Genomic DNA, 13694 nt, shown 5'->3' on the forward strand with positions numbered 1-13694 from the left:
AATATTATTATATAATATAAATAATAAATAAAAGTGACAAATCAAATTGCAGATGAAAAGGAGGTTTAAAATTTTATGAAGATGAACTTTCTCCAGGGCTCTTGTTTTCACCAAGGAAATCAACTTTCAGTTGAGAAAACACATCACATTTCCTGAATAGGCTAAATATGGAATTATACTTAGCTCCTAATTTGACGTCTTCCAATTATATTAGTACATAGCACATAAATTTGTCGAGTTACTATAAACATTTTTTTGCCCTTTTTTGGATGAAATAGAGAAACATAGATGTATAGCTATCAAACAGCAAAGATCTTAATTTCTAATGAGCTACTGATACCAATTCTACAATCAGACTCAGAAATCAGCAGTAGTGCTGTGTTTGAAAGGAATGTTCTTTTTCTAATAGCAACTATTTGGATCCTAAAAGTTAAAATGAAAGTATTTATACTCCTATATCCTTAAAACATCCCTTTAAATATATATTAAATTATATGGTGACAATTAGTTGAATCTTTCTATACCGATTATTAATTCTGCATGATCTTATAAACACTTAGTACACAATTGTAATTCACCTGCCAATTCCAGTTTGTTTACATATATTCCACTACTCTCTGTTGTTATTTTACTCTTTTAATCTGAACTTTACTTACCTAGAGTGCAAGGAAAGGGAAAATAAAGAAAAAATAAAGAAGCCAAAGAGAGGGAGAGATAAAGTACAGTGCTAACAGGGTGAGAAAATCATCCTCTCTTCAGGTATAAACACTCATAAACTTCCAGCAAGGAGGATTTGGTTGTTGGGGAAGAAATCATCTGGTGAAAGCATATAATGCACTACACCAGGATTCATCTGTAGGAGAGTCTTGAAGATAAGATGGGTCAGAATTTCAGATTTTATTGTCTCCAGGAATTTCATCAGTTCATGATGAAGGGAATTTACCAGCAATAAGAGTTCAATGAGCAGACAGGAGTGACACAGGATATTGTTGTGCTCAACCTTCACTTACTGTTAATGACCTATATTGTCTTACAGTGGATGAAGGTATATGCTATATTGGGCAACTGTATGTCACAGCACGCAGGCATGTGTGTGTGTTTGTGCCTGCCTGCTCATATCTTCCGTGAGGCTCCTGAGGGTCAGACTTCAGGCAGAGCAGATGATATCATGCTTTAAGCCACACAGAAGAAAAAAGTCAGGGGAGAGGGGAAGGGAAAGAGTGTGAAAAATCAAACTGGCTCTTAAGGACAACTATTTGAACCGATGTTCCTCAGGAGGGAAAGCCAAGGGTGCCAAAGCAATGGACAGGGTACTCATCCAAGCTGCCCAGCCCTGAAAGTATTTTAATGCCCAGGAGTGCAGCATGAGGATGCACTGTGGGGAACTGCTGCCCTGCATCTCAGATCCTAGTTATTGCTTTTAATGGATTGTTTTATGGACTGAGAATATATTGAAAAGGAAGGGAAAATACAGTTTGTTTCAAAATAAGCCTGTCGTGCAGCTTGGTACCAGGTAAGAAAATGGAAGAAATCAATATATCATCAGTATTTTTTACTGGTTCTTTCTTTTCCATTTATTTTTGTCCTTATTAAGTTATAAATTATATTCCTGTCTGACGGGACAGCTGAAAGAAAGGTTCATCATTACAAATATAAGCAGCAGAAAGAGGTTCTGCAGATGGGAAAATTTCAGAACTTAAAATATTAATCACCTCTTAGTGATTTCCTTTAAAGTATTTGGAATTTTAACGGTCTGAATCTGTAATTCCTTTTACCCTCTGTTTTTACCTACCTCTGTTCATTTCATAACCTAACATGTATTTCCCCAAATAAAATAATATTCAGTCTATCCTGGATAAATTAATACTATCTCCTTAATTTTGAAGCTGTCACTGTGTGCTTTCCAGTTTCCACTGCAATTGTATTGTGTAATGATTTCTAAAGTCCATTATCTCAAAACTTTATCAATCACATTTACACTTTGAGAAACAAAAACCAAACTTACAAAACTCTTGAATTTGGATTTAACTACTGGATGTCACAGAAATTATGGTTGATACTAGAGATGATACAATACTTTAGTTAAGCTGAATTTCCCAGTGGTGGCTGCAGTGGCATAGAATTAAGAAGGAGTAGCTGAGATGACAAAATATATTTGGGTTATAGAAGTCAGGGACTACATGCCCCCAAAAAATGTTTTTTAACCCACTAGATTCCACTCCAAGTCAGTTTTGGCTTTCCCAACTGCACCCATTCATGCCTGCACAGTGTTTTAAGGTTCCTTCCAGGTCAATTGCCCCTGCTTCAACCACGTCTATGCTTCTGTTTTAGTTTGGTCAGGAGCTTCTTGTTCATCTGTACAGACCGTCTGACATTTTTGCTTGATTTCCTACTTGTCTGGGTGGACCGTTGAAGTAGGTTTTCCTTGAAAATCTTTTCTCCATCACTCTTGGGATTCTTCCAAGATCTCTGAATGGGTCAAAGTCTGCTCTTCTGAAGCCCAGGGCTGTGATCCTACTTTTTTTGCCTTTATCCCTTTCTCTTGGGACCATGAACTCTACTGCAATCAGGGTTGCCCCGATCTTTACAAACCCAACATGTTCTTCCTTCTCTGTAAGTCTGAAGCTGAGCGGAGTGCCTCCTCTCTTCAGCTGCTTAATCACCTGAGTGAGGTAGTTACCATCAACGCATGCCAGAAACCTACCAGATTGTTTGTGCCCTGCTGTGTTTCTACTCTACAGGTACCAGGTGGTTGAACTCTCCCATGAGGACCACAGAATGTGAAGCTTGTTCCAGTTGTCTGATGGAGGCTTCATCTGTATCAGGCCTGATCACGCTGATCAAGCAGTCAGCAGCAGACACATACCACAACATCACCTATGCTGATCTGCCTGCAAGTCCTGATCCATGAGTTCTCAGCTGGCTCATCATCCATCCCTAGGCAGACCTCACATTCCCACTGTTCTTTCACATAAAGAGCAACTCTCCTTCTGTACTGTTCCAGCTTGTCCTTCTGAAAGATCCTGTATCAGCCACTGCAGCATTCCAGTCATGTGAGCCATTCCACCGTGTCTCTGTGGTCCCAATGAGCTTGTAGCCCTGCAACTGAACACAGAGATCTAAGTACTTGTTTCCCAGGAAAGGTATATTCCCCATGATGTGTTCCCTCAGCATTTCCTTGTTTGTGTGGACATACTTGGAATGGTCACCCTTGTGCCCTGATTCATTGTTTTCAGGGTGTTTCCTGCCCACATAATCCCACACCATTTGCTTGACAGCCCAGTCCGCTTCCTCACTGGTGGGCTGTCATCTCACTTTCCTGTTAAAGCTCCCCTCACCAGCCTGCTGGCAAGGATGCTTTTTCCCCCTTGCTCAGGTGGATCCTGTCTCTTCCTAGCAGTCTTTGATCATCAAAAAAGGTCCATGGTGATAAAAGGTAACACCTTGTTGTTGACAGCAGCCATGCAACTGGGTCCTGACGGTATCTGCCCCCTCTTCCCAGGGCTTTTCCTTTCTTCAGCAGGATCAAAGAGACACCACCTAAGCCACCCATGTCCTTGACCACCACGCCCAGCACCATATAGTCACACCTGATGTATTCCAGGTCTCTCCTGGACTCCTTTCTGGTGTATGTGTGGAAAAGCAGCAGGGATTAGGAATGGGAGGACTGGGCAAACCTCTCTGCAGCATCCTAGAGTTTACCCTGGCAAGCAGCAAATCTCCCCAGACAGCAGGCTGGGTCAGCAGATGAACAAATGAGGAGAGTTATCTCCAAATTATCACACAACAGCAAGTCAGTTAATAGCTATCATATCCCCCTGACACTCAATGCATGTTCATCAAACAATGTTTATAGCGAACATGTAAAACAACCCTTCTAATTTCATCTTACTTTGGGAAAAACACAGCAGTCCTCATGGGTACTGAATGTTACAATTTTTTTCCTTAACATAGCATATTCTGATGCAAACAAAGTAACCCAGAGTACATAACAGCATCATTATTCTTAGTAACAACTGAACATTCAAAATGGTAAGGAGCAAGATGAAGAAAAGGCGGGGGAAGGGGTGGGGGGGAACCCAAGAAATCCCCAGTGCTAAATAAAAGGATTTGGATGCTCTGATTGTCAGACAAATGAAAATAAAAATATCATCATATTGTTTCCCAAAGACAGATTTTCTCATGAATGTTAACAGAGAGTCATATAGAAGACAAAAGTGGTATTATTCTGCTTCATTTAGCAATGGTAAAACGGAACATGCGTTTCATTTTATGTATCTTATTTTAATAAGGTTATAAACAAACTGGACAAAATTCTGATGAGAACAAGAATGATGAAAATTAGAATCATGAACTAAGAAGAAAAGTTTAAAGAACTGTTTGTTTAGTAGTACTGAGGGATGACTGAAGGCTGCCAGTATGAGGCGGGAAGGACTACAGTGAATAAACTCAGTATTAAACAAGAGATATCTAGGTTAAATATGATGCAGGGTGAAAAAAATCTCCTTGTACAGCTGGTTAAGTGCTAAAATGACTACACAAAAATATTATGCATGCATTTTCAACATAGGAATCAGTTAGGGATGATACAGATACACTCACGCTGCCTTAAAACACAGAGATGGATGAGATGATTTGGAATGTCTCTTCCAGCCTGGCTTTTCCACAATTCTATAATTCCTTTTGATCTAAAATTTTCCTTCAGAAAGGAAGAGGAGATAGCTGCTCTACTCCCAACAGGGCTGGTTTGGTTCTTTCCCTAGCCTTTTTTACTGAAGGGGTATGCAATACTTAGTTCACCACAGAATATAAAAAGTAAGAAAAGCAGCATTTAGCAGGTCGATAATCACAACAGAGGTGTGAAAAAGGCAGCTTCACTTCCTCCATCATCTTGTTTTCTAATTAGGTGCTGACAGTGTGGTTGACACTGTGTAAGATACAGAGATAGTTCTTGCTCTGGGGAGCTCAGTCTAAGAGCCCAAGAATGAAGATCCCACAGGATTAGTTTTTGCTTCCATGTGCTGATAATTTTTCACTGTAGACCTATGAATCACATTCTAAACTGAGACAGAGATAAATAGAAAGCCAGCTATTTCAGGTGAATAGGGACTTGAAAAAAATCTATGCAACGTGCTGCTTTTGGCAGGAAGAAGAACATTAATATAGAAGTAAGTGCTGAGTGGCATGGATATCATCACGCTAGCTAAGAATAGAAAAGCTCTGTCTCTGCTGTTAGAGAAGAGGTTGATCACTCTATTTAAAATATGGGAGTACTTCATGGTATATCTGGCATTTAAATGTGCTATTAATGAAATTCCACTCTTATTCAGAGTTGCTAGCAAAATGTATCCCCTGAGCAAATGGTCCATCATCATTGACTGACAGAAACACAAATGTAGTCATGAATTAAAAAAAAAAAAAAAGAAAGAAAGAAAAAAATCCAAAACAATTAAGCAATTATGCAACTCTGCATAATTCACATTATGGATGTAAAAGTCACTACAAACATCAAAAGAATATTTCCCATTCTATTCAGAGCATAGCATGGGAAATTTTCAGTCAAACTAGTACTATTTTAACACCTACCTGAAATAAAACTCCTGAGGAAATAATGATAAGTTTCAAAATATACAGAAGCTCATGTTACAATTCAACAGTTTTGAAAGGCAAATAAACACAGAACAAAAGAATTCCAGGTAATTTTAACTATAGTCATTCTTTATGTAGATAAACATGCAACACTGCTCTGCCATAAAGGCCAGTTTTCATTTAAACAGTTTCTATATCACATAATTCTTCACTGCTGAAGGCTTTTGACTTTCTATCTAAATGTGTAGCAAAGACATAGTGTATGAGAGTAATAATATCAGTTTCTGATCTCTCTAATTAAGATTATTTTATATTTTAATTTAAATTGGCATTGTAAATTTGTCATATTTTAAGATTGTTGATCCAAGTTTAACTGCTTGAGTTCTGCATCACCAAACTTTTAGAAGTTGATTTACTTTGCTTCTAAGTTTTTGCCTACATTCAATCATCTCTGATTGTGTTACATTTAAAATAACCAATATTCTGATAATACATTTCAATGGAAACTTAAAAACCCTTAAATCAGGGATTGCTACACCTTAATGCAATTCAGCCTAAAGAACTGACTATTAATAAGGTGGTTTGGGAGGATGTGTGAAGCACATGCAGACAGATTTACTTACCAGTATGTCTCAAGGCAGAATGAATCAGCAAGTAGTTTGTAGTTGCGTAGGAGGCTTCATTACAGGGGTCTGGTAATGTGAAAAGTATTGCACTGAGCTGCAGCCGACAAAGAAATGCCTCATACTTTCATAAGGGAAAGACAGAAAAGGGCAAGATTATCATTTTTGGCAATGACAATACAAAGATGATGTAACCAAGTAGTAATGGTATACAGTGCATCATCACAGATAGGAGAGTACAAGAGAAAAAAACATTTTATGTAGTGTCTGTATAGGAAGCCTAAATTAAACCCATTACGTTCTACAAAGTGTGGGACCTGGAAGATATTTTAAGTGTCAATTATCAAAAATTTATTTTGCCAGGTTGGAAACAAGACAGAAATACACATTCAGATTTGTAGAAATCTTAAGATCTTGATATACAGATATTAATGGGAATCAAATTTTTAACCAAGTCATTGTCTGTTGATCTTCTTTTAACATTTCATGTTGATATATGCTCATTATAATGCTCCATGGAGTCAAGAATGGCTGAAAAATAACAGGCCAAGAACTTAAAGGCAGATATGCATGACAGGATGACAGGACCAGACCTTAATTTCCGTCTGAGTAAATGATAAAGAGGCCAGAATAATTCCTTAAACTCTTTCTGTGGATTGATACTTCATCCAAACTTCAAAAAAAATCCCTTCAAGGTTGAATAACTGTTGTACTGACAGATTTAACTGAAAAGAGAAGAACCAAAGGACTGAAGACAGGTCTGGAAAAGGATCAAGTAAATAAATGGATCCGTGTCTCAAGTGGCCATAGGTAAACAAAGATCTGGACAGAAAAAGACAAAGGATACAGTATGAAGAAAAAAGGAATTTTGCCAGTGCCTCTTCCAATTCCTTTGTAAAGTCATCCCAAATATCCATTCCAGAGTGCTAGAGACTGGAAACATATCCTTTCCCTGTATACACTTCTTTGGAAAAGTTTGTAAGAAAAGAAAGAAAGATTGCAGAATTCCTGCGGCTGCTTTGCTGCTGTTAGGTACGTGGTTGGCAACTGGCAGAACAGTGCGGCTGAGTGCTGTGTTTTGAGCAGCCACCTGGGATGACAGTTGTATGCGCAACTCTGTACGTACCTGCCCAATGGACTGACTGAGCACACTGCTCTCTCAGTGCTCTTTCACTTGAAAGTAAATTACAACACATGCAGCTTCAATTGCTTTCTCTTCCTAACAGCAAATGTATGAAATAACACCTTTTTAACCATCAACAATTCCCACGTGGCATCTCCAACTCTAATGCTTCTTCTATTAGTAGTGACTTCACTCTCTGCTCCTCAGATTTCATACTGCACTCTCAGTCTTCAGACATTCATCTCTAAGCACTGTATATAAGAAACTACAGATCATCCTTAAACTGTTCATTAAGAAAGGTGAAATAAAACTAGACGATTCCTAAATAACCTTTAAACATTACCAAAAAATGTATGAGGAGTTTTCTCTGAAAGTATGAATTTTATTTGCTTAGTGCAGGAGTATGTGTGAGTCATAGAATGTGGGAACACTAAGAGAAAAAAATCCCTTGAACTCAGTTCTGAAAACTCTTGGATATATGTTCACACTATAGGAAACAAGAAGCAACAGATTCCCCCAGCTGGCAAGTATCTTCCTGTGGGACAACCAGGCTGTTCTTAGCCAATGTGTAACAGTGGTGGAACACAGTCTCAGGTTCTCTGCAATCATGGTACAAATTTCAGCACTGCACCCACTTGTAGGAATATCCTGTAGCTACATACCATGTGAAGTTTCCAATATAATATCCCTAGTATTACTGCTTTTCTGTCAGTATGTTTCAGTGACTGCCAATAAAGAAAGCACCGATAACGCTGTGCAGTCTGCAAGAGTTATTTCTCATCTGTTTCAAAGATGTCAGTCACAGGAAATCTTTAGCCAAATTTTAAGGCAAAAGGAATAAAATAATTACAATAAGCACATAAAAAAAATTAAATAAGTGGTGATTTATCATCATTTCTAGGGTCTTCCATTTGCCAGGGATGCAATGAAGGTAACACGTCAAGAAAAGACCTCTGTAATGAGAGCTATAACCTCCTCTGTCTCCTGAGGTCTCAGGTCCTTATCACAGCTCAGCCATTGCTTACCCACAATCAATCTTTTTTTTTTTTTTTAATTTTATTTTTAATTTTGTCCCTGATTGAAACAGAATTGCCTTCACCCCACTCAGACCATGGTGGAGTGAACTGCTGTTCTGTGACCAGAGACTAAGTGAAGTCCTAAATAAAGTTTATCCAGTATTATTTTGCCACCTCGTACATTGCAAACCTGATGTGATCTTTTACTCACTCAACAGCATCTTTAATCACATATGAAAGAGTATAACCACAGTGGAGTTTTGATTTATAGACACCTTTACTCTAAAGGGAAATAAATAGGGATGCTGTCGAAATGCTCAAAAAAAACCCCCACCCATGCTTAATGCTTTTCAAATACTTGACTTCTTTCTTCTTTTTCTGTGTTTTTTGTGTAAAAAAGCAAGTCATGATCCCCAAACTTCTTCAACTGCTTGATCTTGTAGCACCAGGGTTTTGTTAACACTTGAGTTCCTGGGTCTAGTGACACAACTGTCACTGTTAGACACTATTTGAAATATTTACTCATTAAGCATCAGCACTTGAGGCTTCGAACTATGCAAATGAAATAAGAATCATACCAATTGTATTCACTTTGTATTCATAATTATAAAAATTATACAAAGCACATGGGAAAGCAGAATTAGACTCATGACCTCTGTTGATTACCAGGAATGAAGCACTACACCAACTTGGAACAGTTTGAGTGCAGAAACATCCATTCTTTCACAAGCTAGCAAAAGTTAATCCAAGATACTTTATGCAAATTTATCTAACTGCCAGCAGATATGATTGCTGTGTGAAGAACATTTCAGCTTGTACTTCAATCTAGTTAAGAACCTCCATCATGAGTATAATGCTGTATGGCGTTATTTTCATTTATTTCTGCTATTTTCTTTCAATAGAAATTCTGAAAGTCAATCATATATTCTGTATTTATGCTCTGTTGCCAGCTTTCATTGAGGCATGTGCTGCAGATTCCTCAATGGCATTACTTACCCGCTTAAGTTGGTGCAGAAATGTCTCTGGGTCCCACAGTAACAGGTCAGAATAAATAAATCTTGACGATTTTCAGTGCCCTGGTGGCACAAATTAAATTATAAGCAAGGTTTTAGTTTTTATAGACACAAAAATCTTAATAATATCAACTTAACTTCATCTGTGCCACTTTACTAGAGCAAGCTGAATTTTCATGTTGAATATGCAGTTAGCTAAAAATAAAAGAATTAGTCTAATAAATGTTTTCTGATTAAGTGTTATAAACAGAAAAAATGGATATTGCAGTAAGTCAGCTATTTGTCTGGGTACTGTAGGCAAATTAATGTTTTAAAAAAGTAATGTCTATTTGGAGTCAATAAATTATAAATCCTAACCAAAGAAAAGAGTGAAATTTGAAAAAAAAATATTTTTTTTATAAAATGATCTTTCTAGTATGTTGGCCAGATTTCTTTATCCCAATGAATAGCAGATTCCTTAAGAAACACTTTGTATTCCAGGACTTTAACCATTTGTGTATATTAATCCTATAGAACAAGATCTATGTACAGTGAAATTATGAGACTAACACTCAGCTTTCTCAATACTCTTTCCCTGGTGCAGAATAAAAAAACTTTAAAGCTGGACACCGGTTTCTTAATTCTACAGGTTGGAAGACAAAGAAGAAAAATTATATATCTAGTGCCAGCACCAAGCTAAAATACCAGCTGCATGGAAGTGAATTTGAAGTTTACTATTTATTTAACCTAAGCAAGCTGTCATCCAGTTTAAAATATTTACTACTGATGAAGGTGCTAGTAAAGTAAGATAAAGCCTGACTTAACAGTTCTACTATAACTACTACACAAATAAATACCTTCTCAAAACTCTGGTTTTAATAATGTATAATTTGCAGTGTAGATTGAATTTGTAATGTTTTATCTTCACTGGTGATACGTCTAATTCTTTTCAGATCAGTGTTTATAAAGACTGTGTTTATACACATCTATTGGGAGCTGAACAGGATTTTCTCAGAAATCTTGATTTTTTAAATGGAAAAGGACTAATTTCTATCCAACATTATTATGTCCCTCTGTGGTAGGACTAAATTGATATACTTGAAAAACTGGGGGGTTGCTGTTGATTTTGGTTTCTGTTTTAGTGTGCTCAAACCAAGACAGAAATCCTACACACTGAAAATACTGAATCCCACAAAAACATTTAAAAAAAACATAACTCTGATAACTGATCCACTTTTTACGTGCTTTACAGTGTGCTGAAACCTCTGAGTGGATTGCCTAATGAAAGTATCTGACTGGAGGGTAACATCCCACGGGAAAGTGATTGCCTTGTTTCTTGCATCACTTCAGATTAACATAAGGCCAATACACTCAGAACAAATAGCTGAGATCAGTACTGCCTTGGCCAGGAAAAGGACTACATGAGCTTGCAGATCTCTACTGCATCTGACTTTTAGTATTTTACGGAAAGTGAACCCACTTTGAATAAGGACTCAGCACTGCCAGAACTCAGGTTGGACTGAACCAACTAAGAGATCTGGTTTGCCTGTTCCTTTTTGTAAACAGCAACCTGAATTTCCAGATCTTGGCTTACCTCAATGCAATCAAAATGTGTATTTCTAATGCCTACATTTGCAATGATACTGTGCACTAAATAGACTGCCAGAGGAAAACAAACTAGGGAGATACTACTTCAGTAACGTGATTCCTTAAGTAATCAAGACAGACACCAAAGTGAAACAAGCATTCAGAGACAGCACTGAAGGAATCACAGCTGAGGAACTCTGACTTGGGCTGCAAGCCTACCCTGGGGGACCCTGTTCGGCTTTCACTAGCAGGACACCACCTCTACATGTGAATGACTGTGAATTGTATGGCCATGCCACCGTGGGACACAGCAGAAAATAATTTAAATTCTAAACTATCTTATTGAACCAAACAATCCGGAGAGGCAGAATTAATTTTTTCAAAGTCAAGGCAATAATTTGTGTGTGGCTTAATTTCTGATTTGATGAGTGGCAATGTTTACTGACAAAAAGCTAGCAGGTACTGGAAGACAGATTGGGATTCTGTTTCATCAGTGCCATCAACAAATGTGCTGGCTAAAATAGTTTCAAAAACCTTCAGCGGTGCAGGCAGGAGCAATCTACCTTGAATTTTTGAAGTTTAGATATCTCCTACAAGAGTCAGGCTCACTGTTTCATTATAACGTTGAAATTGCAGTGTGTAGATAAAATAAGACCGAAATGAAGACTCAGAAGGATCATGCTAGGAAAAGAACTGTTATTTTTGTCTTCTGGTCTTTCAAATGCTAGGAACTAAATTTTCCTTTCAACTCATTCTTTCCTAACTGAGAAATACAATAAAATATTGAATGGCGTCTATTTTCACTCTGGAAAATGGGAGATTCTTTCTACATTCACAATATCAAATCAACAAACCAGTAAGCAAAACTAGTTATCTTTTGAAGGCTGTTCTATCATATTACATAATGATCTTCTCCCCTGTCAGAGAAGCCTGGTAATTTGCATCAGAGTTGTCAGTTAACTGATGCTGAACAGGCACACATGGAAAAATACTAGAAAAGGGCTTTTTCTCCTCTTACTGATAGTGCTGGAAAAGAAACCATATCAGTTGAGTGGTCAGTTAATTTCGGACACTTTGGAAAGTACATAGACAGCTACACAGAAAGTACCTGGGCATAGCTGGAACTTTTTCTCCCCTTCTTCCCTTTTCCTTCTTTCAAAAAGTCTCCTTTTAAAGAAAAGGTCTTTTTTTTCTCGAGTTAAACTTCCCTCCTTCCCTTGCTTTTTTTCCACACCATTGCTAAATGGTCATTTTGTTCCTGAAAAAAGCAAGCACAGAAGAGCTTCCAAAAAAAATCCCAATCCTATTTTCAGACCAGGAATGCCCTCACCATGTAACATAACAACAAAAATATGGTACCTTTCATGTGTAGTTACAAGGTTCATCCATGTAATTTCATGGATATTTGCAATTTCATCCTCTGGAGAGATCCTATAGCTTGCTGAAATGCTGAGAACCTTGGCCCAATGGAAATACCACCATGGCAATGACCATTAGTATATGAAGTCTGCTATGTAATACATTGCTGCTGCGAGTTCTGTCTCCTCCATTTACTTTCTCTTAAAATGACCTTTAATCAAAGTAATGTAATTCTTTTCTGTCATGCTAGTTCCTTTCCCCAAATAAATGATTTTTTGCATGCTATATAATTGAAAAGATAAATTACAGTGCCAGACACTCCCTAAATTGGCACGGATTTCTGGTTTGCCTGTATCAGAAATCTGAAAAACAATGAGAGATTTACTTACCTGGCTGAATAATTTCTATTACCTTTTCCCAAGCTCCATCTGGGTAAGGTACAATAGAACAAAGGTAAAGACCAACACACTCCAAAGAGCTCTTGATGAAGGATAAGGATCTGTCCTCCCTGAAGCATTCTCAAAATAAAGTCTTCCATTGTATTTGCCTTCGATATGTATGCCATAGATTGGATGCAAGACAGCTAGATTTTCTTTATGAGTTACATTAAGTTTCATCCAGGATGTCTGAATTATTACAGCTTTTTTTTGGATATATGCATTCCAGTTTCACCTTCTCAGTAAATTTTACAGTTGAATCCACATGATTTCCTTCCATGTTGGCTAAAGCACACACAGAAATTCAGCTTCAGAATTAACGTAATTGAAAATTGAAATTATAGAAAAACTCAGAAACAACTTTAGGAGTACTGCAAGCAAAACATTGAAGAAGTAGTTCAGAAAAAAAAACAAAAACAAAACCTAGAAATTATTATGACTTCTAACCTGTGAACGTCATTGAACAGTTAAAATTTGTCTGAACCACAGAGCAACACTTAAATTGTCATCATAGCTGTCATGATGCAATAAAAAAAAAAAAAGGAAAGATGTTAGCTAGGAATAAGAAAGCAACCTTACTTCCACAAAGCTGGAGAACAATAGTAAGGAGAGCTGCACTGTCCACCTCAAATAACACCGGAATCAGCGCCTACAGTGTGACATGGTTTTATTCAATTGCTGCACACCATGTGCCTTTCTCACAGGATGTTTTTGCTTTTGAAATATGAAAAACATCATGTGCTTTTTACTTTCACATGCTAAGAAACACCAAGCTTGAGGTCTCAGTGCAGTTGCATCACAGAAAGTCTAAATTGCTATCAAAATCCACCTCAGAGTAAAGTTTTCATTACTAATGAATCTCTAGCAATATGCTTGAATACTATGATAACTGAGGAAGCAGGGATCTTTAGGTTTCATCAGCAGAAGCAAGCAGAATTCTTCCACGCCATGTATCCAAGATCACCAGA

The 13694-nt window shown here is 37.4% G+C and overlaps 1 protein-coding gene across 1 annotated transcript in view; it reads right to left on the minus strand.

Annotated features, from left to right (window-relative positions):
• Positions 1 to 13188, minus strand: part of CD226 (CD226 molecule) — a 29576-nt gene extending 16388 nt beyond the window's left edge. Inside the window, 3 exon segments of the mRNA XM_027781709.2 lie at positions 12679 to 12801; positions 12804 to 12936; positions 12938 to 13188. Of these exon segments, the coding sequence (XP_027637510.1) occupies positions 12679 to 12801; positions 12804 to 12936; positions 12938 to 13006 (325 nt within the window). The 5' untranslated portion in view covers positions 13007 to 13188.
• Between the last annotated feature and the right edge of the window lie 506 nt (positions 13189 to 13694).

The sequence above is a fragment of the Falco peregrinus genome, chromosome 3, assembly GCF_023634155.1.
Source record: "Falco peregrinus isolate bFalPer1 chromosome 3, bFalPer1.pri, whole genome shotgun sequence".
Lineage (NCBI taxonomy): Eukaryota > Metazoa > Chordata > Aves > Falconiformes > Falconidae > Falco > Falco peregrinus.